General features: G+C 42.8%; 1 protein-coding gene across 2 annotated transcripts; it reads right to left on the bottom strand.

The window, feature by feature from the left end:
* Window positions 1–7510: 7510 nt before the first annotated feature.
* RADX (RPA1 related single stranded DNA binding protein, X-linked) lies at window positions 7511–26289 on the bottom strand. Of its 2 annotated transcripts, XM_063170663.1 has the most exons (15): window positions 25650–26289; window positions 24497–24639; window positions 23549–23741; window positions 21879–21987; window positions 21658–21749; window positions 21441–21563; window positions 20561–20659; window positions 19847–20014; window positions 19301–19461; window positions 18696–18886; window positions 17592–17660; window positions 13000–13079; window positions 12252–12545; window positions 10930–11112; window positions 7511–10513 (listed from the first exon to the last, which is right to left on the bottom strand). In XM_063170663.1, exons 1-15 carry the CDS (start codon window positions 26287–26289, stop codon window positions 10368–10370), a joined length of 2691 nt encoding a protein of 896 aa, XP_063026733.1. In that variant the 3' UTR covers window positions 7511–10367. The 2 variants fall into 2 exon arrangements, with proteins under 2 accessions (XP_063026733.1, XP_063026734.1); XM_063170664.1 differs by lacking the exon at window positions 12252–12545 and having other exon boundaries at window positions 25650–26269.
* Window positions 26290–27828: the final 1539 nt, after the last annotated feature.

Here is a 27828-nt window from a genome sequence, read left to right as displayed (position 1 = left end):
GAGATTGGGCACTGGATGCCCCAGTGTCCAATGAGGTTAGATTATCTTAATTACAGAAAACAGAGGGAGAGGGAGAAAAAGACAGCAAAAAACTAGGTCAAGAGCGCAGCCCCTCCCTGCGCGTGGATAAAAATGTGGCGGGCGAACGATCATCACGCGGGGAGGAAGGAGTTGAGGGAGCGCCGCCGCCAAATTTCGTCTTGCCGGACTTGACAAAATTCACGGACATGACTAATACCTGTGGTGCAGTTCCTGCGCTTAACACCTTGTCCTCTGCTTCCCCTTACAGGCTGCAGCTAACTAGGGATTTTTATATCCCCAGCAGTAACATCCAGCTGGTGTCTGTCGACCTCCAACATCCGGGTCGCTGGAGGAAACTAGGACGTTGCAGGTGGACTGTCATCGGTGACACAAAGCACACGCCGCGAGACGTGCACATCATCCCCGGTCTGGTCACTACCGACCGGGATCGTTTCGCGGTAGGGCTGTACTGCGTCCGACCCCCACTTCTCCTTCCCAAGGGACAGGTTATCGCCCAGGCCATCCCCGTTCCCGACCAAGATCACTGGAGCAGCGGCGCGGAGAGGACATCGCCTCCGTCAGTGGCCTGGGCGCAACTCGTAGGGAGGGAGAAGCCCCGCCTGACATGTCAGCTCTCGTTGGGCGGGGATCGAAAGGTCATCAGGGGTCTTTTGGACACGGGTGCGGATGTGACGATCATTCCCTCTCGGGAGTGGCCGTCACATTGGGATTTGCAAAGTGCAGCGGGCACGATTTCAGGTGTCGGGGGTTTACAATTGGCCAAACAGTCTAAGAGCATTGTCCAAATTAAGGGACCCGATGGGCAATTGGCTTCAGTGTGCCCGTTTGTTTTAGATTACAACGAGCCTCTCTGGGGGAGAGATCTGCTAGCCCAGTGGGGGGCCAGAATTGACCTGCCAAAGGCTCCCCAGGTTTTTCAGGCAGTGGCCACTGATGAGCGCCAGACTTGGAAGCTGGATTGGCTCTCAGATAGACCAGTACAGGTCCAACAGTGGCCACTTAATAAACAGAAATTGAAGGCGCTCAATGAGCTCATGCAGGAGCAGCTACTTAAGGGCAACATCGAGGAGTCCATGTCACCATGGAACTCCCCGGTGTTTGTCATCAAAAAGCCCAATAAAGATAAGTGGCGGCTCCTGACCGACCTCTGCCAAATTAATGATCTAATTGTTGACATGGGACCTCTCCAACCAGGGATGCCATCCCCAGCAATGCTCCCCCAAAATTGGAATCTGGCGGTAATTGATATAAAGGATTGTTTCTTCCAAATTCCCCTTCACCCGGACGATGCCCCGCGCTTTGCTTTCACGGTTCCGTCCATCAACCGTGAGTCCCCGGCCAAGCGCTACCATTGGCGGGTATTGCCACAGGGCATGAAGAACAGCCCTGTGATCCGCCAATGGTACGTCGCTTCGCTGCTGTCACCTTTACGTACAGCCCTCGGGGATGCCGTCATTCTCCATCATTATATGGACGACATCCTCGTGTGTGCGGCCGACCACAGTCTACTTGCCCATGCGCTTGACCTGACAACCAATGCGTTGGTTGCTGCAGGGTTCGAGCTCCAGCAGGATAAGATTCAGCGGATGCCACCTTGGAAGTACCTGGGCCTTGAAATTACAAAGCGGACCATTGTTCCGCAAAAATTGGCTATTCGGACAAAAGTCCAGACCCTAGCAGATGTCCATCAACTGTGTGGGTCTTTAAATTGGGTGAGACCCTGGCTAGGCATCCCCACCGAAGACCTAGCCCCCCTTTTCAATTTGTTGAAAGGGGGAGAGGGGCTTAGTTCCCCTAGGGCTCTCACCCCAGAGGCAGAGGTGGCTCTGGAGAAGGTGCAAAAGACTATTTCGGCCAGGCAGGCCCATCGGTACCATCCGGGCCTGCCATTCAAATTTATCATACTGGGACGGCTGCCACATCTCCATGGCATGATACACCAGTGGGACCAAGATCTAAAGGACCAGGGCCTGGGTGACCCCCTCTTGATCATAGAGTGGGTGTTCCTCAGCCACCATAGGTCCAAAAGGATGACACGGCCACAAGAGTTGGTAGCCGAACTGATCCTCAAGGCAAGATCGAGGATCAGGGAGCTGGCAGGGTGTGACTTTGCTTGCATTCACATTCCCATCAAATTGGAAGTGGGCCAATTAAAATTAAAGACCTTTGAAGAACTGTTGCAGACTAATGAATATTTACAGTTTGCATTGGACAGCTACACCGGGCGCGTCGCAGTTGATCGGCCGGCCCACAAATTGTTTAATTCGGATTTCAAATTGTCTTTAACTAAGGTTCAAAGTAGGGAACCACTGGATGCCGTGACTGTCTTTACTGACGCGTCTGGAGCATCCCACAAGTCTGTCATGACTTGGAGGGATCCTCAAACTCAGCAGTGGGAGACCGATGTTGTTCTTGTGGAGGGTTCTCCACAAGTTGCTGAGTTGGACGCAGTCGTCAGGGCATTCCAGAGATTCCCTGGACCTTTTAATTTGGTGACAGATTCTGCGTATGTCGCCGGTGTGGTGTCCCAAGCTGAACATGCAGTTCTTCAAGAGGTCACAAACAAAAGGTTGTTTGAATTGTTAAACAGGCTCGTTGAGTTGGTCTCTCACCGCGAGCATCCATTTTATGTGATGCATGTGAGGTCACACACTGACCTGCCCGGGTTCATCGCGGAGGGCAACCGCCGTGCCGACTCCTTGGCCGCGGCTGCCGTTACGCAGGGCCCGCTCCCAGATGTGTTCGGCCAGGCTAAGATCAGCCACCAGCTCTTTCACCAAAATGCGCCCGGCCTGGTTCGGCAATTCAATCTGACGCAGGACCAGGCCAAGGCGATTGTGGCCACATGTCCCCAATGCCAACAACATCAGATGCCCACCGTGGCCTCGGGAGCTAATCCCTGGGGCCTGGCGAGCTGTGAGGTGTGGCAGACGGACGTAACACATGTTCCATCTTTTGGCCGGTTGTGTTGCGTCCACGTCTCAGTAGACACCTTCTCCGGTGCCATCTACGCTTCTGCCCACACAGGGGAAAAGGCAGCGGATGTTCAGAGGCATCTGCTTCAGGCATTCGCTGTCTTGGGCATCCCTAGGGCCCTAAAAACTGACAACGGCCCGGCGTATACTTCTAAGGAGCTGCGGAGCTTCCTGCAGCAATGGGGAATAGTCCATAAGACCGGCATCCCCTATTCCCCGACAGGCCAAGCCATGGTGGAAAGGGCCCACCAGAGCCTTAAGAAGACCCTGTCCCGCCAACAACCGGCGATGAAGGTGGAGACCCCCCACGTCCGGCTGTCGAGAGCTTTGTACACTCTCAACTTCCTTAATTGCTCTTTCGACAGCCAGAATCCTCCAGTGGTCCGGCACTTCGGCAGCCACCAGCAGCTGCAGCCCAAAGTCAGGCCTCCGGTTCTGGTCAAGGATCTGGAGACCTGGCGGACGGAGGGCCCCTTCGACTTGGTGACCTGGGGGAGGGGATACGCTTGCGTGTCTACCCCCTCAGGTCCCAAGTGGGTTCCATCCAAGTGGGTAAGGCCCTTCGTCCCGAAGCAGGGGACAAAAGCGGGGACTGTACCACAAGTTCGGCAGGCGTGTTGGCGGCGACGGAGGAGGCAACACCATCCACCATCTGCTCCTCCAGACCTTCCCTCCGTGGAGGAAGAGCCTTCCCCTCCAGCCTCTCCTCCACCACTGGACCTCCTCCTCCACGTTTCCTCCTGTTCTCCCCCTCTCCCTGATATGTCGCCCCGTATGTTCTATTTAAGTTGGCTTTTCGGGGAGGAACCATACCTATAATTTCGATATACTTTTACTGTTTTCTATCGTTTCAGTTTCATCTCCCCAATGGCCCCCGCTTCATCACCGCTGGCCCCAAACCCCGGAATGCTGATCATCTTTGTGACTACCTACTGGCTCCTGATGCCATCTGCAGAGCCGTGGGTCGTCCCCCAGCCCAAGGTCAATGTCTGGTGTGCCTTGGCTCAGTCACTTGGACAAGATAGTATTTGCCTGGACACCGGCGCAGCAGAGGACCCGATGTCGTCTTGCCTTGTGGGGATCCCATTCTCTCCAGGCGAGTTCCCTCCTACTTTCCAACGTTCCTTTTCCCCTATTCTGGCCCGGAGCCTCACTATCCTCCCCAGTTTTGACCCGCCTGGAGAGACGGAGTGTTCAGGCTGGCTCCTGTAACCTCCGAGCCCACAGAGTTACACCTGCTCGGCTCCGCCAACGCCTCCATTTGTTTTCAGTTTGACTACACTATCACCCCCGTAGAGAAGGGCAGTGAGGTGGTCCTCCAGACCAAAAAAGAATATCAGGCCAAGCAGTGGTGTCAGGCTGTCCTGAAGATCCTCGGCCCCACCACTACTGGCCGGACCCCTTACTCCCTTCCTCGGGGTGTGTTTTTAATTTGCGGAGACCGAGCGTGGGCAGGCATCCCCTCTGGCCTGGTTGGAGGGCCGTGCACTTTTGGCCGGCTGACGCTGTTCACACCCAACATGTCACAAATTATTGGTTGGAAACGATCCAACATCGTTGGAATTGGGCAGGTCTAAAAGAGATCTTAAGGATCTCACCGAGGACTGTGATGCTGAAATTACTCATTGGTCACACTCAAAGTCCGTCGCCTTTACCATCCTTTTGCCTTGGGTATCGGTGGCGAAGGCTCTAGGAGAATTGGGCCGCCTAGAGTGTTGGGTGGCGAAACAAGCCAATTTTACATCAGCCGCACTATACGACCTCCTATCAGACGAGGAGATTACAAGGAAGGCGACACTCCAAAACAGGGCAGCAATAGATTTTCTATTGCTGCTTCACCACCATCACTGTGAGGAGTTTGAGGGCCTCTGCTGTTTGAACTTGTCCACCCGAGCCGAGGACTCCAGACAATCTATACGCAAGCTACAAGACCTTGTTCACAAAGTCCAGCAAGAGACCTCGGACTGGCTGGGGGACCTTTTCAAGGGTTGGGGCCTGAGCGGGTGGGCCACTTCCATCATTGAAAGTATTATTAAAGTCGTTTTGAGTTTAGTTATGCTTTCAGTTTTCGTTATGGTGGTCCGCGGTCTGGTCCAAAGACTGGTATCTAAAGCCACCTCGCCAAGCATCAACCATGCCACCGTGCCCGTCGAGGAGCACATCGAGCTGGGGGACCTCTCCTCGGAGGCCGGGGAAGCCGCAGAAGAGGAGGGGTCAACAGTGTCGCCCATTGACCATCCCTGGGCGGATGAGCCCCAGCTCGAAGAAGGCGAGGATTGGCCGGACCAGCCGCGGGTCCCCGAAGTTTGAGTTTACATGGACTTTTAGATTCCTTTATTTTATTTGTTAAGAAACGGGGAGATGTTGTGTTGTGTTGTTTAATTCCCCCAGTTATTTTCCTATTTTATGTATTCTCCCCCCAGTTCTGTGAAATGGTTCCTCCCTCCCCTGGTTTTCCCGCCACTGCCTTCCCTGTCGGTTTGTCTCCATGGTTACCCCCTTCCCCCTCAACAGTCAATCGCCCCTGTTATGTAATCTCTCCTCCCTTATTCTCCTTATAAGTAAGTTTTTTCTCCTCCCTGGGCCCAGTCAATCACCCCCCACTCCTCCCAGGCTTCCAGAATCTTCTCCTCTCTGGGGGCTGTGGTTGGCTGTGGTCCTGGGGCCCCTCCTTTATGTTGTATTTATTGGTTAGTCCCCTATGTCAATTAGGTTTGTACTTTTCCCAGATTGGCTAGTTGGGCTCCCCTCCTCTCTCCACCCCTTCGTTTTAAAACTGTACCTCTCCCCCCTTCTTGTGGCCACTTGCTGGTTGGCACCCTCCCGTCCTGTTCCTGCCATCGAGCCACCAATAAACCGGAGTTAGCCCCCAGCCTGTGGTCACCTTTTTCTTCGTTCCTCTGCGCTCCTGTCCACACCGCGCATCCAGCCCAGCCTGAGGCCAAGACACCAAAGGGGGCTGGCAGTGCATGCGCGGGGGGTGTCGGCCACCTCCCTTCAGCACTCAGCTAGCCGGACACTCGGGCCAGATACGCCCTCGCGCAAGCTACAAAAAGATAACTTTCCAGTTAACCAGGACTTCCAGTAATCATGTTCTTAGCTTGTTGTATCAGTTTTCCTCTTTCATTTGGCTCAAACAGCTAAATAAAATAGCAGTTTCTTTTGGCTAACTGTATGATGAGATTAAAAGCTTTAGTGAGAAAGATGTTTGGTTAAGCTCAGGCCCTGTCACTTTTTGGAATCTCGGGCAAAATTTGCAAAGCTAGATGGAATGTTAGGGGCAGCTTGAACCAGGAGTTAAGCTAATGCTTTAAAATTAGAGCTGCTCCTACATCTTCTGTGTTGAAAGAAAAAATAAACCAAATGAAATATGTGCTCCCTTATGGGAAAAACTAAGTTGTGCAAAGGGCATGCTGTCATAACTTCTGCCTCAAAGTTCTCTGTTCTGAAACACCACATCTGAGCTGTATTTAAGACACTTAGCCATGTCATTGCCACTTCACCTGTTTAGCTGCAGCAACAGAACAGATTTTTTGTTTTTTAGTGGCAGACAGCCCCAAAATTAGCCTGTTCTGCCTGTTGGAGCCTTTCTCCCCTCTGTACTTCAAAGCCTTTTAGCCTCTCACTAGTTTCCTTTCATCACACAAAATGTCAGTGTGGAAACTTCTAAAATGCCAGCAAGGTACTCCTAAAAGATGTGAAACTGCCTGGTCCTCCAAATGTCAAAATCAGCTACAGGGAAAGCTACTCAAGCTATGGCTATTTAGTTTTAATATCACACCCTGTCATGTTGTAGAATATTCAGCTGTAGACAGCTTTGCCTACATGGATAGCTAATAAGGCTGAGCAATTCGTTGACATTTTTCCACAGCTGACTTCAACACACTTGTCTTGCATACAACACCTTGTGACTTTTTTAGCTAGGAGGTATAAAAGGTAGAAATGCTAGCAACACACCAGGCAGAGAGAGAATGGCATTTGCCTTTCTGTATGTGGGATTTCAAGGACTGTGTTTGAGCTTGGTTTGGAATAAAAATCCTGTTTCTAAATCCTTGGGATCACTGCGACATTTTATTAGGTGTGTAACAGTAATTTTGTTTATGGCCTATATGAAAAAAATATATTGATAATCTATTTAATTAAGACTGGGTAGGGCTGGAAGAGTTGTCAGGGCATCCCCTGCCATGTTTTCTTCTTCTGAGTGATGCCAAGACAGAGTGCTCTTGGTGATCTGTCAAACTTGTAAAAAAACTCTACTAGAGAGCCTCACTGCTGTTTTCTCCTTAATTCAAAAACTCCTCCACCAACTGACCAAGTAAAGTCACCTTTTTTTCTGTCCTCCTCTCACCAGAATCTTGTTTGCACTCTGATCATGTCTACTTTTCCTTTAAAGTATCTTGAAAAGAGTAAACATGACTGTGGAGAAGATTCTGGGAAAATCAAAACAACTTACAAGAAGTAAAAAGGAAAGAAATGGAAAGAAAAAAATCCAAGATGTTTACATATATAAATTTGTTTATTTATATTCTCTTCTTTTCAATGTTGCACAACTTCTATATCACATTAATTCAAAATTAGTATTATTTTCATGATTTATGACTTAGGAACTTTTATACATTCAAAAGTACCACTACCTACATATGCTCTACCTTCTTCCCTTCTTTGAAATTAACGCTGAAACACAAGAAACATGCACATGTAAGGTTTTAGAGTAAAGTTCTTTGGTTGGGTTCACCTTCCATAGTAAAGAAACATGTTCTGATCTTATTTTACCCCTAGCAGTAGCAATACACAGCAGCAATAAAGGTGATCCCTTTGCCATTTTGCAGGAGTAATGACTCTGTATCTTTGCTTAACATGGCAAAACTGTCATTTTGACAGACTCAACACCAAAAATCAATTTGCTTTTACACTTGTGTTAATAAACACTGAAAGAAGTAAAACAGCAAGTGGTTTCTTTGCAGAGAACCCTTGCTCCAGTCTGACAGTGCTGGATTGGCACTGTCAGAGGAGGAGGGAGACAGGCAGAGTGGCAGAATCACAATAACACAGCAGCACTTCAGCCACTGAACTCCACATGTTAAGTCCAGTGTTATTTAGTAGGATGGTGACTCTACAGAATGATCCAAAGTAGTAAAATTCCAAGTCTACTACAGGCATTGGATATTCACCAGCTGCACACAAATCCTGTGCTTTCAACACTGGCACCCCAATCTGTGAGAGTAAGTACCTCTCCTTTGCCATGAAAAATGTCAAACACTTAAGTAAAATCACATCCTTTAATGTTTTAAAACATTATCTATATTCCAAACAATTCAGATATTTCCTTTAGAGTTAGGAAGTCCCAACATACAGGATGAAATATTAATGCTTTATGTTTAAAGGGTGCTAAACAGTGCAATGCCACAAACAGCCTTTGGCTCCATTTCTGTGGCATGGGGTGAAGGAAGGTGGCTGGACCATCTCACTGATGTGGCTCTGTGACAATTCAGCCACATCAGTCCTTTTGTGATGACAAACACAATTCCTTTAAAATTGCCTTAATAAAGAAGAGTTTCATTAAAATTAGACTTCCATCTGAAGTATATGTAAATAAAAAACATTGGCTGGCACAGTCAGCATGGCTCAGTTTGGAACATGAAGCACTGTGTCACTCAATCCAGAGCAATGGCCTCTCACCTTCACATACCCATAAGCAGCACAATGACACAAATAATACTGCAAGCAACACCCTGCTCTTCTTGGGTTGGTTCCTTTTCATTTTGCCTTCTGTGGGTACTCTGAAAGGCATGACTTGACAAACATTGCTCCAGAACTAATACTTCTGATTCATATTAAATAGACAGATACAATACAGTCACATTTCATTTTCTTTTAGTTACAGTGCAATTTAAGTTAAACTATTCTTCTTAATATATTTTTAATCTGTAAACTACACTAGAAAGACACAATAGTTTTATTAATTTCATGATTTTTTATCTGAAGTTGTCTGTGAACTTGTATGTAACAAAATGAATTACAGTTCTCTGTCAAATTACCATTAACTGAAGATAGGGTACAGACTTCAAGTACTGGAGGACAAAGTCCACTGCCCCCAGGGCAGACAAGTGACAACTACTACTTGAAAGGGTAATCTCCAATTACCAACAGGCTGCTAAAATGTACCTAAGAATTTATCTGTTCCTATAAATTAACTCTGTGGGCTTTGGTCAATAATGATACAATTTACCTGGCAAGTCTCCGTAATTCTTTCTTCTCAAAGAATTGAATTGAAAGCAGCATTTCAAATGGACAAGTAGTCAAATTGCAAAGAGCTCCTGCTTGAAAATAAGTTTGTAAGAATCCAGTTCCTCAAGTGATTTGAGGCTGTTTAACACAAGTAAAAATGTGCTACTTGATTCTGGACCAGCAGGAGCCAGTTGCTCCTCAGTACAGGCAAAAATTTTCCAGTCCTTTGCTTTTGTGGAAGTAGCAGCTTCTCATATTGGCAGAAAATGTTCTCAGAACACACCTAGAAATGATGTGGCAAACTGTATATCCTGCCATAATTAGCACTTCTTAAAGGCAGCTTTCTCTTGCAAAGCTCAAAGCAAGTTCCAATAAAAAATTTCTTTAAAAATATTTCAATACTCATATTAATTAATAAAACATGTCAAAAATGTTTGGATGCTATACTCACTACCTAATACTCTGTGTACAAAAGCAGACATATAAAAAGAGCACCTGACCTTGCTCAGGTGAAAAGAACTGAAAGTGGTTTCCTGGATCATGGTACTAAAGGCACCATGGTATTTAGTCTCTTTCACAGAAAGCTTCAAAGCCTAAAGAGCAGTTAGGCTGTGTCTGGTAGCTTTCACTAAAAAACATCACAGAACATCAAAATTCTAATCCTCAAAATTATTCTAATTTCCAGCCAAAATTCTTATCACAGCCTGTTAATTCTTTTGCAAGCACTGCCTTAAATATTAGGAAAACTTGCCTCTCTTCTCAGTTCTCACCCAGATATGTACATTTCCTTGGTATGTTTGTGCACAGGCCAAGAAAGACAGCTGACAATCACTTTGAGTCCTTGGTATCCTGCCAAATGATCAGCTCACTGTACTGCCTAGTCATTCTTCTTGAACATCAGCAAGCAAGACATTGTCTAATCCGTTTCAAGACTGAAAAATAAAGGCAACAATTGTCCTCCCCAGTTACATGGATGACCATTACAACTGCCCTAAGAATCATGATTTTATATTTGTGTCTACTAGTTCTAGAAAAGTGCAATGTATAGAGGGTGCATTCAAGTTACAGCAATTTTATTTCCCTCCTTTTGAACAACATACATTTGACAATTAAGTTATTAAATTACACTGGGTCCAGCACACCTGGTTCCACTGTCTTGTAGATTTGGTTCAGAAACACTTCCACCTTGTCATCACCCAAGTGACACATGTCCAAGATGCAGATAACATGTTTGCCATCGAGCTCCTTCGCTGCTTTTACAATTTCATCTAGAAGTTAAGAAAGGTGGTTTTAAAAGGTATTTGCTGTATACTCTGTCCAGAATAAAAAAGATGTACAGAATTGAAAGTGTTCTCCATACAGTAATGTTCAACCTTCTTTCAGTGAAAAATTTTATTCATAAATTCCATCACTAGAAATGACAGAATCAGAATTAGATATGAGTTTGTAGTTTGGATATTAAAATACTGTTTTCAGAGGATGAGAACAGCTCCAGCAAAAACTGTTTGAAAGTTCAGTATTACAGCAATTTACTAAAGGTGGTGAAATAGAATTCACATCTCTTTCACTGAAGAGGTGAACAGTGTCTGATCTACACCAGAGATTTCTACAGAGGACTAACTCTTGCACTGTCAGATAAACCAAGAAATGATAAATGAGTAACATCAGTGAAAGGCAGCCTCACCTGAAAGAGGAAACCTGTCACCAAGCCTCCCAGTGCTGGTGGCCTTCTGCTGGCATGCAGAGATACAACTCATACAAGACAATAATGTATCATTCTGAATGTCTTCCAGTTGAAACAAGTGGGGATTGTCAGGGCAAAACAGTGGAAGAAAAGCAACATCTATTGCTATATCGTGGTTTATACCTGTTGAAGAAAAATATTTTATGTCAGCAGAAAACTTCATATTCAGCCCATCAGCAACTCTGTGCACCACCTCTCTTTTTTTTTAAACAAACCACTGAACTGATTTTTATTTACATCTTTTGTCCATTAGTTAATAATTAATGTCTAAAAATTTGTCTCTACATAAGATTATGCACAAGCACATTCAAATTGATAGGATGTTATGAAATACTGTGGTTTAAGGCTAACAATGCTGATAGTTCAGAAAACATTAAACCTTGGAAGCCATTTCATCCTCCTTTTAACTTTATCTGCAAATGCAGAGAAATTAACTTTATAAAGTGTGCAATACAGTGTTACTTTCGTCTTCAATATTGTATAGTCAGACTCAGGATTCCAATGACTTCAAATATTCTCTGCAAATGTCCCTTAGCAAATAATGAAAATCTTTAAATTATGGGAACTTCACACGAGCACTGTTAATCAAGGCAATTTCTGTCCCTTTTTAAAGGGAAAACAAAATCAAACTTAATAACCCCCAATAAAGCTAGCAAACAGATACACATCAACTTGCATATTTATATTTTGATAAATAAAAAACAATCAACTGGCACTTCATGTTAACCAGAAGCAGCATGGAGCAGTTAATGAGTATGGCTAAAATATAGCCTTTCATTTTCTGCCATGGAAAGAAGGCACTGAAAAAATCAACTCAATGAGAATAATGTTGAAAAGAAGCATTTATAGTTGTCTTTAAGAACACTGACTTGTTTCTGATAAACACCTCTCCAGCAGAAAGTTAGCTGGCAAGTGCAATTTATTAATTTGCCTGATTACATCAGGACCTATTCCTAACTGAAATAATCAATAGTTTAAGGACTAAACACATTCTTCAAATAACACTCGTAAGACTATGCCAAAAACTGAAATTATACAAAAAGCGTTCCTACAAATAAGATATTCAGGCATTTCATTGAAAAGTATGTTTAATGAGAATAAAATTTACCCTAAATGGGGACTCCTAACAAAAATCTAAAATGTCAATTTTTCAAACCTCAGGAAATACTCAGAATCAATTGATTCCCTTAGAGAAATCCATTCAATTTCTGATGAACTTACATTGCTCTTGCTTAACCTTTTTTACACTGCAAGCTACTTACCCAGAACTGTCACTTCATAATATCCAAGGCCAATAGCACTTTTAAATTCATTGATGTTTTTATTTATTCTGGCTTCTGTTGGCTGGTGCACTGCTGCATGAAGGTTGTACTGTTGCATAAGTAAGTCTTTGTGCACATAATCAAATTTACGTGGGATACTTTCTGGGAAAATTTTGCTGTGATGAAAATAATTCATTAACTTGTCTTTCACTTGTGCCCACAGGTCACTCTGCCAGGAACCACAAGTTCTCCCAGGCTCTTCAATTTCAGCTATATTATTGACTCCTTCTTGATCTATTATAAGCACAGAAAACTTTTAGTTGCTTATATAATTGTATCACTCCTCTGTTAAATAAGAAACAATTTTCATTAGAACATTTCAATTACGAACACATGGCAGAAATGAAAAGAGCTATGAGAAAATGTGAGGTCTTATGCTATAAAGTGCTTCTGAGATACTAACCTAACTTAAAACTTCTATAAAGATATACTGAGAATTTATTGCCCATAATGGGAAACAATCCAATGCTGTCCTTTCAGCCATCCCTTAGAAGGCAGCAGGGAACATTGAGTAAAATGTCATTCATGATATATTGCTACAGTAGTTCCCCAGAGGCTGATGCAAACCAGATGTACAGAGGAACTATCTTAACAAAGGTTATAAGGATATCTTTGTTGCCTGGTTTGGAGTTGAAGAAAAGTAGTCTTAAGCCTCCTAAGGTTAATATAACAACTATTAGCAACATACCTGTGCAATACTGCAAACTGTCTGACACAGCCTGTCCATTTTTATCTTGCACAGAATGTCCATGCTGATATTCATCTAAGCTATAAAAAGAAAATTATAGTGTGTATATGTATACATATATTCATTGTGACAGTTGTACACAGCAGCTGGACACAACAAGTAAACACAATTTACTTGTGCTCAGTAAATCAGCTCAGCAGAGCTCAGGACTGGCTGATTCCTGGCTTTGGGAAACAGACGGGAAGGGTTCGACACTGGCAGCGGTGTCTGCTGCCCTCTACCGGCACCGGGCGGAAACACCACGTGTGACACGGCCAAACACAGGTGACCGACAGGTGACCGACAGGGACTCGATGGCAAACCCCGTGCTCAGCATGCGGCTGCACTGCCCTGCCATCCCCTCCAGCACCCAGAAACACAGCACGAACGGAGCCATGCCACCACTCCCGAATCCAAAACGACACAAATGCCAAATCTCTGTTTTCCTGTGGACATACTGTCCAGTTGTAATGATCACTTCAATGAAGCAAACTAAGTATTTGTTAGAGCTTTTTTTAATCATAAAGTTTTGAATTAATGGTAAGAAACTATTCTTTATCAATAAATTACCTAGGATATTATGCAGGAGAAAAACATAAGAGGCACTCTGCAAGCAAACATGGTAAAATAAGCTCTTAGGCCCATGTAGTCCTTTCTTCTTTCTCCTCTTATTAGAATAAAACCCACTGAAAAATGTCTGAAAAAACTTAGGGAAAGGACTATCTTGATTATCTTGCATCACAAACAACTGAAACCGGTAAGACTGTTAAGGCACCATTAAAATTCCTGATCATCAAGTAGTTAATAATAATGGCAAGATACAGACAGTAAAAAAGGAATCAAAGATGAACATGCTATTTACAGCATATTTAATTGATATTAAATTTCATAAGGATTTGCAGGTTTTAAAAATATTTTTTCTATTTCATACTAGGGTGCATCTTGAAATTTTCATGGTAACATTTCCTAACAAAGGGAAAATACCTAAAATAGTATCTAGTGACAAGATAAAAGGAAATGCACTATGGGTTTTGAGTATGAAAGTATATTTTAAGAAATACACTCCCATCATGGATTTATAACCTCTGAAGTGACCTCCTTGTAATGTCCAAATCTAGGCACAAAAAAATCCTCACTTAAGCAGTACAAGCTGTGAAATTACTGCCCACAAAATTAATTTTCACTTTTGAGATTTGGACCTGTCAAACATAAAATGAAACCCCAGCACAGTATTAAGAAAGGCTTGCTCAGAAACCAACATGTCAAGTTAGATACACAACAACTTCTCCCCTCATTAAAGCTGAGGATTAAACCAAGTCCTACTGCTGACAAGTAGATATTGTGGAAAGTGGATATCATGGGTTCTTTCCTTTTAAAATTGTCCAGATTTGGAAGTGAATAGGCTCTGATTTAAAGCAAGCAGATCCTCAGGAAAATACAAAGAAAACTTGTCATGATTTTTCCCCACTTCTTTCACAGATCTGGCAGGTAGGATAATTCCTACCTGCCCAACATATAATTCCTCCAGGCCTGCTTTGTGCTGGATGTGTGGACAGCCTGACCTGAGCTAGGCTTGTAAGGGAAACTACTTGTCTTTAATTCATCCAGGTGCTTCTTTGTGAGTGAACCACCATGTCTGCAATGCACCTGAGGCCACCAAATCCTTCCACTTACTGCAATGTGCTCCTGTTGTACACCAAAACATCCACAGCCTATTTTACCCATGCCAGCTTTAGGAGAACTTGTGCCCTGCCAGATTTGCTGTTTCCAGCCTGCACTCTGCAGATCCTCCTTTTCACAGATGTCCACTTGAAAAAAATCCTTTCTTCACTATTTTCAGATACATTGATGCTCAATTTGTCAGTCTTTTTATTTTAAAGCATTGTCATCAAAAATAACATCAATCAAAATATATGGCAGGTCAGTATTTTCAGAAACCATTGGGGAAATAAGCACGTCCCATGCTTCACACCTATTTCCCAAGCACTGGGACTAAATGTGATAAATGGAATTCAGAAAAAAAAACAACTTATGACTCACAGCTATGCCCAAACAATGCAAGGAAGTAAAGTGCCTCAAAGCAATACAAGAAAACATCTCACTCACTGATAAAACTGGTAAAACTTTTTTATAGACTGGCTTGAAATGAACTGTTTTGACACCATTGTGATAAACACATCTACCACAGCAAGTAACAGAGAGACCAAAAGGCCTTCTATGAGAACTTGACAAGTCACCCAAATTGATTTTTAATATCTACTAATTTCTCCCTGACAGGTTCTGATTTATGTGAAAAAGGGTTGTGAAGGAAAAATCACATGCTGTGAAACTTTCCGTCATACAAACCTCAAGATGAATTTCCCTAAATTACAGAGTCCCCATTCCCTTGCTGTCACATCCACGGGAAGGAAAAAATATATAAGGGTCTACGTGACAAAAAAATACAGAAGTGAAACTACAAGGACAGAAGCATGCAAACAAGTTCATTTCATGCAGTATGGAGAGGGGGCATGTAGTGCAGCAATTCTATGGTAACACACTAAATTCACAAAGATTAAAATTCTAAGAAAACTACTGAGCTTTTTTCACTTCCACATAAAAATAATCCTGTCTGAAATTCCTGATCTTTCCTCATTCACCATCACTTCATTCTCTATAAATTAAATTACTTTGGAGTACATTAAATTCTTAGAAGTACCATTATGTGGAAGATCTTTACTAGCAAGGATATAAATATCAACAATAATACTAAATTACCCATTTGCTTTGTTTCTGAAACCCTTAAAAATCAGGTAAGTTACCTCAGAAATGCAGGAACTGTAGCTGTCAATAAAAAAACTCAAAATAAGCTCTTACTGCTTAAAAACCCAAAAATGAAACTGCATGCTGAAAATAACATACAAAAAACTTGATGCAGAATAGTTTAAGTTAGAATATGTACTTAAATATCTACAATTGGATTCAATGATCCTTGTGGGCCCCTTCCAACTCAGAATTTTCTCTGAAATATGTAAAGTTTGTTAAAACTACTATTGTTATTTCATCAATATATTAAAGTATTTCAGTGAGAGCTGACATTCTGCTACATCTAAGGAACAGAAATCAATGCAATTTTAAAGTATGTCAGCTAACTTTTTCTTTGGCAATTTGGAGAATTCAGCACAATTCTATAGGTAGTTACAGAAATACACGAGTTACCTTTTAATTATATAGAGTGAAACAGCTTTCCATAATCCAACACAGCCTTTCTCCTCCTTTAGCTGGGGTTCTAGCACTAATGGCATAGAGTGGACACACAGGTAGCGAGGAGAGTAGCAGATTGAGAAAAGCAGAGAACAAAGTAAACATGCCTTAACTTCTGGCTTCACCTATAAGAAATGGGGAGAAGACATTCTTCCCATCCTCCCCCCACCCTGGAAAAAGAGGAACATTTCTCAGCAAGCAAAAGAAAACAAGATTCCTTACAGTCAAGGAAAATTTCCTGATTTTTGGATGGATTTGTATCACAAGTCCCTGCAAAGTCCTGCACCACCTGCAGAACCTAAAGCCAGGTGATGTTTTTAATGAACCAGCTGCAAAGTTAGGTAATAACTTCTAGAAAATGCAGTTTCTACCAAAAGGACCAGGAAACAACACATGGGTGCAAAAGAGCCTCATTTATCCCACAGAAAAAGCTGCTGCAAATTAGCTTCCAGTAAATGTGTTTCAAGAAAACAGGCATGCTGGTAGGGGAGCAACACTGCAGAATGGTCAAAACTTTGTTGCCCTATTCCTAGCACTGTAATTCTTGGGTTTAGGAAAGGAAGAAAGGGAAAAGGAAGAGATGCTGAAAGTAAACCAAAAAGGCAATAAGCCATATATGTAGTCATGACATAAATCCAGATCACTGCCAAAATACACAAACATCCTAAATTACTGACACCAAGGAGTTCAAACATTCAAGTTGCTCATGTTCTGTCTGGAACAAGTGACAAGAATTTATGGCCCTTAAAATGCTCATAGGAAAGCAGCTTCTAGCCCCTGGTTAACAAATAAAAGCACTCATTCAGTTTTCTTAATAATTTCACTTTTGTAATTATTTCAGTAGGTTCCAGACTTGACAGGGCTCTGGGTTTGAAACTCCTATGTGGAGTTCAGAAAAAGCCCACCTTCTCTGGATCCAAGCTGAGTTATGTAACACCTGAATGCTGGGGAGTGAAAGGAGCAGGGGAGTGGCTTCCCAGGGACAACTATACTTACACCTCTGTAGCATCAAGAAAAATGTACAGCTCAGCCACCACCAGAAAATCCATTAATTACCATGATGAAGCTCTGTTATTATATATTCCTTTAGTAGAAGTAGTAGCAATAGAAGATCTTTAATAACATGCCCAAAATTATGTTTCAGATATATTTAGAGTGAGTGCAGACGAGTGAATAGAAACATGAAACTCTACCCTGATCTGTTCTTTCATTTTGCTTCCTTAGAGATTCCTGATCTGTAAAACTTTTACTTGGAGTATTTTTGTTTGAATATTGCAATTATTCAACACAATTAATTTCACATGACTTACCCAAGTTTTCTTCTTACAGTCCGTGTAAAATAGGGGTGAGATGATACAGGAGTAACAGAAGTACCTCCCCTTAAAGTAGGAAATTCACCATTACTTTTCAGTATCTATTTAAATGGAAATTCACAAAGCAAAGAACTTTGATGTTTTTCTTTCAGGCAGAACTAAACTAAGACACTCAAACGCTGGAAGTTTTCATATGGAAAAGAATCCACTAAATTTGCTATAACACTGCCAAGACAGAACTTCTATTTACCAAGGTTTTCATAACACTAAATGTTCATTCAATGCTAATTATATTTTATTTCATTTCCCCTCAAAATATACTAAATATCCACTCTCTTCACACATTATGACTTATGAATGTGAAAAGTAAAGAAGAAAAATATACCCTTTATAGTATGAGAAATCCACTGCAAAAAAACCAGATGTGACTGGCCTGACTTTTGAAACTTTCCATCTGTCAATGTGTACACCAGGCTCCCAATAATGAGTATGGCTGTACTAGATTTTACACAAGTGTTGCAACAAAGAGCAGTCTTATACAAGCAGTTACTTTACTCCAGAATTTAACACAGCTGTATCAAACAAATTAAAAGTTATTTTGAGCCCTTAGGTTAGCACATGACCACCATCTACTTTCCTTTCTGACAGCAAGTTACAGCTACATGCACTACCCCATTGCCCAGAAATCAAAAATAAGGTGTGTTTGAAATTAAGGAACAGGTATACCTGATTCTGCATTTTCAGCCAAGATGTCTGACTTCCTCACATCACTGTAACTGTTGTTTGTTCCACAGCTATGTCACTAAACTACATTTGGTTCAAGTATTAACTACTTTTATCTCAAATCTGTGAGCTTAATAAGAAAACAGTATAAATATTAATCAGAAGAGAGCACCACAAACCTACTTTAATTAATCCTTCATTAGCATGAACAGTGTAACTGTCATCACCTGATGCCAGGAAAAGTTCATAATTACATTTCAAAGATTAAATTATTTTTGCTTTTAAAGCTCTCTTATTATTTTCTACAGCCTGGCCTCTGGCTTAATTTCTGAAAGCAGTTTTTAGAAGATTCACCACATATTAATGAAGAGAGCTTACTGTTCTGCATCTCTTCTGAATCTGCATGGTGTCCTTCTCTTGACTGAACTCCTTTTTGACAGTGGAGCTTGGTGCTGATGTTCTCCAGGAGTGCAGGGTGGCCCCAGAAAAGACTGAATTTCTTTGTGTTTTCCCTTGTCAACACAGTCTTCTTTGGACACAGAACTTCCAAGAGACTGAGAGGTATCTTTCTGCAACAACAGTTAATTGTTTAAGAATTTCAATGCACTCAAAGCTACCTCTTCCAACTCAAAAACTTGCAAATTTCTGACAGTCAGCTTACATCTAGCAGAAATGATATTGTAATCATATTAATAAGGTAAATTCTGTCTAGAAGGTGACAAATGAGCATGTTGCAGCAGTTGCCTCTCCCACACTCCAATTTACACGAGGTGATCAGCCAAACTAGTAACTTTGAAACAGTTACAAGTTTTACAGAGGACTGCCAAAACACATTCAGAGAAGCACTGAATCATCACTTTTTAAAATTTTGCTCTCAAAAATCAGATTAAGAGACAATGTAATGAGATTCTGAACTCATATGCAAAATTCTCCATTCTAATGACAATCACAGCTGCTTTGGCATTAACTGTCACACACCATACCTGGACCAGGTCCCCTCCTGGGGTTTCCTCAGCTGCATTGCTACAGCTGATGTATCTTACGGCACTGATTATGCCCTGAACAGCAATTCGCTTGTGTTCTCTGTAGTGCAGGTCTTCAATCTCTTTCTCTATTTCACCTATGGGTTTCAAAACTGATTCAACTGCAAAAAATAAATTTCCATAATCAAGTTTTAGAGTCATATAATACCAAAATCTCTGAACACAAGACTAAAGAGAAGATTTACTAAATATTAAATTGATTCAAACTTACGCTTTTAAAGAATTCTAAACTTTTTTGTTATCCACATCACATGGAAAAAAATTAAACCAATAAATCTTTTTTGTGCATAAGCATCTGTTAGTAGACACCACAATTTCTGTTTCAGGAGAAATTGCCAGCTTCTACAATTCTCCTGCAGCTAGCAGTGCAATATTTTCTGTGAGGTGAGGATTTAGCCTATGAAACATTTAGTCACAAAAGGAAGTTTTCTTGGAGTAAGACTGACTGGAAAGGCCACAAATCTAAAGATATTTAATATGTCATACCTTCATTGTTTTTACAATATTTCAAAAAGCTATCAGGAGGTCGTGGAAAAGGGTAATAGCCACCGATGACAGTTTTCTTTATTTGATCAGCTTCACTTTGAGATTCCATCCACTGAATGAAGTTTTTCACTTTGGCATCCTTGGTGTATGGCTGGCCCTTGTGCCACCCTTTTAAGACAAAAATAATCAGATATCAAAACCAAAGCAGGCAACTGACATTTGTTCTCATTTTGAAACTCCCCTGAACACTACCTAGAAAAAGCAAATTAAGAAAATCTTGAGAATACAAAAGATGTCTTTTGTCAAGAGTGTTTCACAAAATGAGTACCTTGAATTCCTTGACTACACTTGCATTTGACACTGAATGTCAAACGTTAAATAACAGAAAAAACCAAAACAACCAGCAAAAAAGCTCCTAGAATAGGAAAGCTGCAAGTGTTTTTTAATATTTTAAGTAAGTGGTAACCACAATTGCTACCCTATCAAAATATTAACAGCCTGAAAGAATTAGTAAACATGTCTTAACCTAGAAATACTTTTTAGAGATAAATCCATTTTAATGCCTTACAAGAATGCCATTTGCCTTCTTGTCTTCTGCAGTGATGTTTCCTTATTACCTTATAGTCTGTACTGATTTATTGTGCTGTAAAATGAAAATACCCTCTCCAAAGAAACAACATGAGAACTACATCAAACTAGAAGTAGTTAAATTACCTTTAATGAATATTTGACTTTCATTTGAAGTTGTAAGATAAACTGTCCTGGAAGGATTCTCAGTCATCACTCTCATCTGTGTGCACACCAAGTATGTCACTGGAGAAAAAAAAACTTCATTTTTTTTCCTGACAGTTCATTAATTTTAGAATAGCAAGACTGGCACACACTGGATTAATTTTATTAAGTCCTCTAAACAAGGCAATTTAGTTCTTGACCCTACAAATGTTTCACACAGGTTTTGAGTCTCCATTATAAATTACCATATGGACATGTAATTAAATCTGGAATTTAATTTCAGCATAGATATTACAACTGAAACATGAGATACTTCATCAGGTACGATATCATTGAAACAAATAGCACAAATATTGATATTAGATAGCTGTGTTTCTTAAGGATAAAAAGTATAAAATAATGAGAAATTATGGCATGCCACTGCAAAACTTCTAAACAGAGCTCAAACTTACTCTTTGGTTAGTATCTCAGTTAAACACTGGAATGTCATTTCTTCCCACTTCCCCAGAACACTCAAGATGAATGCAGCCGTAATCTAAGCAGGATTGTGCAGCTGGTGCTGCATCAAATAATAAAAAAATTCATATCAACACCAACCAGTGTTCAAAAAAGAATGAGTGCTTGGAGGAGAAGAGAAAGAAGGCAAGAAGAAATACTTAAAGCTCTTCTAAAATCCTTCATTAAGGATTCCCTAGTTTAAAATTTATTAGTCTTAGCTCACTGATCCACTATCTTCTGCTTGAGGAGATGAGATAAATTGTGACATTTTTTTATTCAGTGGCAACTAATCTCAGAATTAGAAATTCACAATGAACTAGAAAAACATTAAGAATAATTATTAGTATTATAGAGAGATGAATACTTGGATGAATATGCTCAAACACATCTGGCTGAGAAGTTGCAAACAATTCCAGTATGAACGGTTGTTCTGAGGTCCCATCAATGGCATGTGCCCAACGATACAGCCAGAAGTCTTCACTGTGTTCTAGACAAACAAATATTAAGAAAAATGTATAAGCATTTACTTAGAAATTTAGAAACTATTTGATAAGTTCTGAAAGTCATATTTATAGAAATACCTCTTTTTCTGGCTCGTTCAGCCCTTCCTACAAATGTCACAAGACCAATAACATCACAGGAATGATTGTGCGGTAAGTCATCCAGCTCTGACCTAAAAGCAAAATAGAAGAAAGCTGGGTAAGCTTTCTCAGAACCTCTGCAAAAAGCATTTCCAATTAACATTCACTGTAAGGTAGTGTAATTTAAATTCCAGCTTGATAACCAATAAAATTCTATTTACCTTGTGATAAACCTATACTTAACTTCAGGTAATCCCCACTCTGGCTTAACCATTTCTTCTGGAATAATACTTATTTCAGTAGGAGGATCCCGAACATTGAGGCAAATTTCTGACAAAGAAAGAAACGTAACATTTATGGCATGAATACAAATTATCATCATCATCATCAACACTGTTATAACAATAATAATATAACAAAAGTATCAACAACCCATAAAGAAACTGGGGTAAAGTTTCTTAAATATTCTGACTTTGTGAAATCATTCATCAATTTCTCTGAGTTCAGGTTTTCATCAAAATAAATTCTCAGCTTTGTGCAAAGAACTGAGATCCTGTACATACTTTTCTATGAACCAAAGATTTACAGTTTCTGCAGTTTATCTGGGCACCATGGTGCTCTCCAATGGAGTGACTTCTGCTTCTTCCATTACAGAGCAATTACCCTTTACAGCCCAGTGGCTGTGTTGGCCATTTTGATCTCTTTGTTATCATTCCTACCCCAATAATTCTTGTAAGAAATCAGAAGTGCATGAAAATGCAGAGATATTTGCACATAGAGAAAGTCACCTCACATGGCATATTCTACTCTTCTTCGCATAGAAAGGCTTTGTGGCAATTATAATTGTTTTCAGGGTTGGCTTGTAGTTGTCATCACCTTCCCTCACAAACTTCCATTCCCAGCTGAACATTTCTATCTCCTGCCAAGCCATCACAAATACTTCAGACATTGAGATCTGGTTTAAATGCAAATATTTATCAGTCAGGAAGATACTGCTTCTGGCAGTGAAAACATTGCTTCTTTTTGTGCACTGTAGCTAACTTTTTGCAGCTTCTTTTTGTGCAGTTTCCTGACTCCATTAGGAAACTGTCATTGTCAATAAGTGATACATACATCACCCTTCACCAACATGCATATTGTTACAAGAAGTTATTTGAATTTTCTGAATGTTGGCTGCAATTTTGTTCTGAGTATAAAAGCACAAAATGGGAAAGAAGAAAGAGTGAAGGAAGGGAGAAAACAACCCCAAAGTTGATCAAATCCAGTTTGAAAAGGCCATTACTGTTATATTGCAGGACTTGTATTTTTGTAGCATAGCTCCTGTGAGTATCTGCCACACTAAACAACTGGCAAGTAAGACAATGCTTTTTTTATAGCCAAGGAATATTCTTCATGCACACTCCCACAGTGATGCTCTTTCAGCACACAGAAGTCATCAGTGCAACTTTTTATTCTGTGGAGCTGTGCAGATACTCTGGGCCTTGACAGTATAAAATCTAAAGTCAGATGAGGTGATAATGTCCTTCAATGACCTGGAAAAATATGTGTGCAGTGTACAAGTGATATGTGTGTTAAGCAGGAAGTAGAATCAGATAAAAATCATTACTAGAGGCCTATCCTTATAATCTCTGTTCCTGATATCAGGGATTCTTTTTTATTTTTTAAGTAAAGGGTTTAACTAATTGTGGCAGCAAACTGTGTAGACATGATTCAATATAAACAAGGAAGAGCAAGAACCTGGAAGCTCATACACCTTTCAGAAGTACTAATTAAGGATTTATACCTTATCAATTAATCTCAGCAATGGATCACTCTCTATTTTATTTCTATGGAGGGCTACTTTGCACAACTGTATTTTATAGACTCAAAATGGGTTTCTGCAATACTTAACCAATTGTAGCAAATCTCTTCATCTGTGAATCCCCTGGGGTGGGGTGTGTTTTAAACGGGTAACTGGATTTGATGGCATACTTGGCAAGGAGCAGCACTGTGCCAACCTTCATGCTGTGATACCATTCAGGACACAGAGAGTTCCACAGAACCATTGACATCATGCCTGAGCCATCAGCAACTTCAAAGTAAGCCTGAAGAAAAAAAGAGACAATCTACAGTCATCATATTTATTATCATTCTGCTAGGTATTTATTTTGGATAATGCACCAGTACATGACTCATAAATGATTTCTCTTGTTACAAATGGATACAGAAGATGTTCCAGAACTTGTACTGAATACTGGAGTGGAAAAAATTCCCAATTTCTAACCTGGGCAAATGCTGAATCTGAAACTGAGCAGATAACTAAGCAGTTAAAAAAGATTTTTAAATTAACCCACCACACCTCCAGTCTCCTTTTCCAAGAAGTTCAACACAAAAATATCACAAGTTAAATGTATTAGAAAAATCGTTAAGAATTTTACAATAAAATAATCTATCTGAAAATCAACAGATGACAGAATCAGGGCCTAGAAATAATTTAAATATAGTGCTTTTTTTTTTTTTTTTTTTTTTTTGACAGGATATATTAAGTCCAACTTTCAAAGCATAGAGACCAGAAATGTTTAGGCTGTTAAACTACTAACACCTCAAAGTATCCTTTCCTTCACAAAAAGTTCAAATGAACTATAGTAACTGAAATTCATCCACTAAAGTTTGTAAATATATGATCATAAAACTCAGCATTTGAAAACTTAGCTCTAGAGAGCTCAACATTTTTGTAAAGGCAGAATTTTCCATATAAAATAGCTATAAAATAACTTTATGTGCTTACTATACAGGAAAAATTATTTTCAAATATCCTACAGAAATCTGAGTGTTAACCTATGCATTTATCCCTCTTTACCTGATAAGGCATATCCATTTTTTTCTCTGGTTTTCCATAGTACTTTAGTCTAGATTTGTGCAGGATTCTCACAAGAAGTGGATGGAAATGCACTCTGCTTCTCCATGTCATTTCCAGATGACCAAGATTAGTCAGTTTGGAGACTAAGGTTAAGGGGAGGGGAAAAGAAAAAACCACAAAAAAGCATTCATGATCGAACATCTAAGTTTTCAGGAGTAAAGTGGCAGGAGGTTACATGCATTTTATTAATGTTTCTAACATTTAACAAGGCTCATCTGCTGATATCATTCACCAATAAAATTCTGTTATGAACTATCTGCACACAGCATAGTTTTGCTCAGGAGGCTGGGCACAAACACCACGGCTACATACTTTCAATGTCTGTAGAGTTTAAAAAACTCTCTCAAAGCAACAAAGAATCACAGAAGGGGTTGGGTTCAAAGGTTCTCGTTCCCTCTGCCGTGGGAGGGACACGCAGCACCACACCAGGTTGCTCAGAGTCCCATCCAAGCTGGTCCTAAACGCTTCCAAGGGTGAAGTATCCACAAGCTGACAACTCTGGGATACCTGTGCCTCACCATCTTCCCAGGGAAGAGGTTTTTCCCACAGGAGCAGGTGAACTGTGACACAGGTGGCACATTCCTAGTGAGGCCAAACACAGCTGGAGGATATCAGGAAGCTCAGCCCAGCTGCACAAGCAATCACAGAATCAATCAGCTTGGAAAACACCCCTAAAATCATCGAGTCCAACCAATGACCAAACACCACCCTGTCAGCCAGGCCATGGCAACAAGTGCCACATCCAGTCTTGCCTTCAACACCTCTAGGGACGGTAACTCCATCACCCCTCCGGGCAGACTGTTCCAATGTTTAATCACCCTTTCTGTGAACAACTCTTCCTTATGTGCAAGCTAAGCTTTCGCTTAAGACTATGTGCCCTTGCACTGCCGCTGGTTGCCTGGGAAAAGAGCCCGAGCCCAGCTGGCTACACCCTGCTGTCAGGTGACTGTAGAGAGCGAAAAGGCCGCCTCAGCTCCCTCACGGGACCTGTGCTCCCGACCCTTCCCCAGCTCCGCCGCCCCCCACACACGGCACCGCCCCCTCCCTCAGGGCGTCCCTGCCGCACCCCTACAGCCGCCTCCTCCGCGCTTACCGTCCACATCCACCTGCACCGGGGGCCTGTCCCGTACCCACACGTCTCCGTAGGGATCCTCGTTGTTCCAGAGCGGCAGGTAGTGCCTATTGTCTCCGCGGAGGGGCTGGTGCGGGCGGTGCCCGTCGGGCGGGGTGCCCGCGGCGGCGGTGCCGGTGCCCCCGTCCAGCTCCAGCCCCTCCAGGCAGACGAAGCCGCGGTTCAGGCGCCTCTCGTCGTAGCGGAACGAGCAGCGCGTCGGGCGGACGCGCGTGCCCGGCCGCAGGCGCGCGCGCTGCACCAGCCCGTTGAGGCGCGGCGCGAGGTGGCAGCGGCACCAGCCCGCGCCGTCCGCCAGCGTCAGGTCGTACCAGTACTGGCGGGGGGCGGCGGGCGGCGCCTGCGCCAGGTACCGCTCCACCGCCACCACCGTCACGTCCAGCGGCTCCGAAAGCACCGCGCTCAGCTGCGAGGAGCGCTGCACCATGTCGAACACCCTCTGCAGGCAGAAGGCCTCGCTGCCCTCCGCCGAGGCCGCCGCCCGGCTCTCCTCGGCGCATTCCGGGGTAGGGTCCTGCATGACAGCGCCCTGGCCGCCCCTCCCGGGCGAGAGCCGCGCTCCGGGGCGCTGCCGGGGCCGGCCGCGGCTTCCCGCTGTCATGGCTGAGCGCAGGGCGCCGCCCCCGTGGCGCGCGCGCGCGGGGCGGGGCGGGCGGGCGCGCGCCTTTCAAACCTCCAACGGCCGGGGGCGGGGCGGGGACAGTGTCAGAGACACGGCGGCCGGGGCGGGGACACGGGGACAGCGCCGGGGACAGCGCCGGCCGGGGAGGGGACAGAGACAGGGACTCGGGCCCGGGAGCGGAGCTGAGGCCCGGGGAAGCGGTGGGAGAGGCGGCCGCAGGTGTTCCTCCGCCAGGCCGGGGCCGCGGCTGTTCCCGTGCTCGCTCGCCGGTGGCTGTGGCGGTGACCGGGCGCAGGTGCTCCCAGCGCCCCGTCGGAGGGACAGAGGCCCTGACCGGAGAGCATCGCCTCGGTCCCTGCCTCCCTGCCGCACCTGTTCCGGGTTCCACAGCGCTCGTCATGGCTTCTTCCTTGCCATCAGTGTGTTCCCAGTCGCGAGAGGCTTGTGCCTGCTCCTAATATTGTATTTGTCTTTTACACAATTGCAGTGTGAGGGTAATCGTAATCATTTTGCCATTGAAACAGTCTACTGGGTCTTGTTCTTGCTCCCATCTTCATAAGAAATTCTTGCTAGTGGTTCCTAAGTGTGTGAGATTTATATTATTATTGATTCTTGTCCCACTGCAACTACCCACTTCTTTATCACACCATAGAATCAAAGAATGGTTTGGGTTGGAAGGGGCCTTAAAGACCATCTGGTTCCAAATCCCCTGCCATTGGGACACTTTCATTGATCTCATAAGTAGTCCTGTGAAAGCTTACTGAGATCAAGAACTTTGATATTTTATCAGTGCCTGTATTTTTTTTCTAGTGGAGGAAGCACCTCTTATGAGGAAAGGTAGAGGGAGTTGAGCCTGTTGAAACCAGAGAATTACAAGATTGAGAGGGGATTTTATCAATGCCCACAAATATCAGAAAAACAGGTTTCAAGAGAATGGGAACAAGTGGTGCCCAGTGACAGGATAAGGGGCAACAGGCACAAAGACACAAAGAGTTCCATCTGAATAGGAGGAAAATTTTCTTTTGAGGGCAGAAGCAGCTGCAGTGTGCTTGGACCTCGGGGCTTTCTGCTTTAAAAACACTAACCCTAGGCAGGTAAATCAGCTGGAACTGGAACAGGCTGCCCAGAGAGGTTGTGGAGTCTCCTCTGGAGATACTCAGAAGCTGTCTGGATGAGATCCTGCTCTGCATGGCCCTGCCTTGATGTTCTCCAGAGATCTCTGCCCACCCCAGCCATTCCAGCAGGACAGAGTGAGGAGAGGGGTGGAAAAAAGGCCAGGAAGAGTTGCAACTTCCAGTCTTTAATACTGTCACTGGTCCAGATAGTCTGGAAACCCAGAAGTGTGGCTGCAGCTTAGGCAGAGCTGGCTCAGGTGCTGGGCCAGAGCAGTTCCTCCAGCCTGAGCACAGCTGTATCCTTGGTCTACTGCCTTTGTTACTGTGGAGCATTTGCCGTGGGGAAATTGGAAAACCTGTCACCTGAATCATTTAAAATAGACTGAAAAAACTAGACAAAGGG

This window comes from Melospiza melodia, chromosome 16 (assembly GCF_035770615.1).
Source record: "Melospiza melodia melodia isolate bMelMel2 chromosome 16, bMelMel2.pri, whole genome shotgun sequence".
Lineage (NCBI taxonomy): Eukaryota > Metazoa > Chordata > Aves > Passeriformes > Passerellidae > Melospiza > Melospiza melodia.
The sequence above is the reverse complement of the archived record's forward strand: the minus strand, read 5'-3'. Positions and strand labels throughout refer to the sequence as shown.

Coding starts and splice junctions, on each gene's coding strand:
- RADX (XM_063170663.1), bottom strand. CDS start 26,289: ATGACAGCGGGAAGCCGCGGCCGGCCCCGGCAGCGCCCCGGAGCGCGG. Junction 20,660..21,440: donor GTTTGAGCATATTCATCCAA/GTATTCATCTCT, acceptor TTTTTTCTCCAG/TGACATACTTGGTGTGCACA. Junction 11,113..12,251: donor TTATGAAGTGACAGTTCTGG/GTAAGTAGCTTG, acceptor TTTCTTCAACAG/GTATAAACCACGATATAGCA.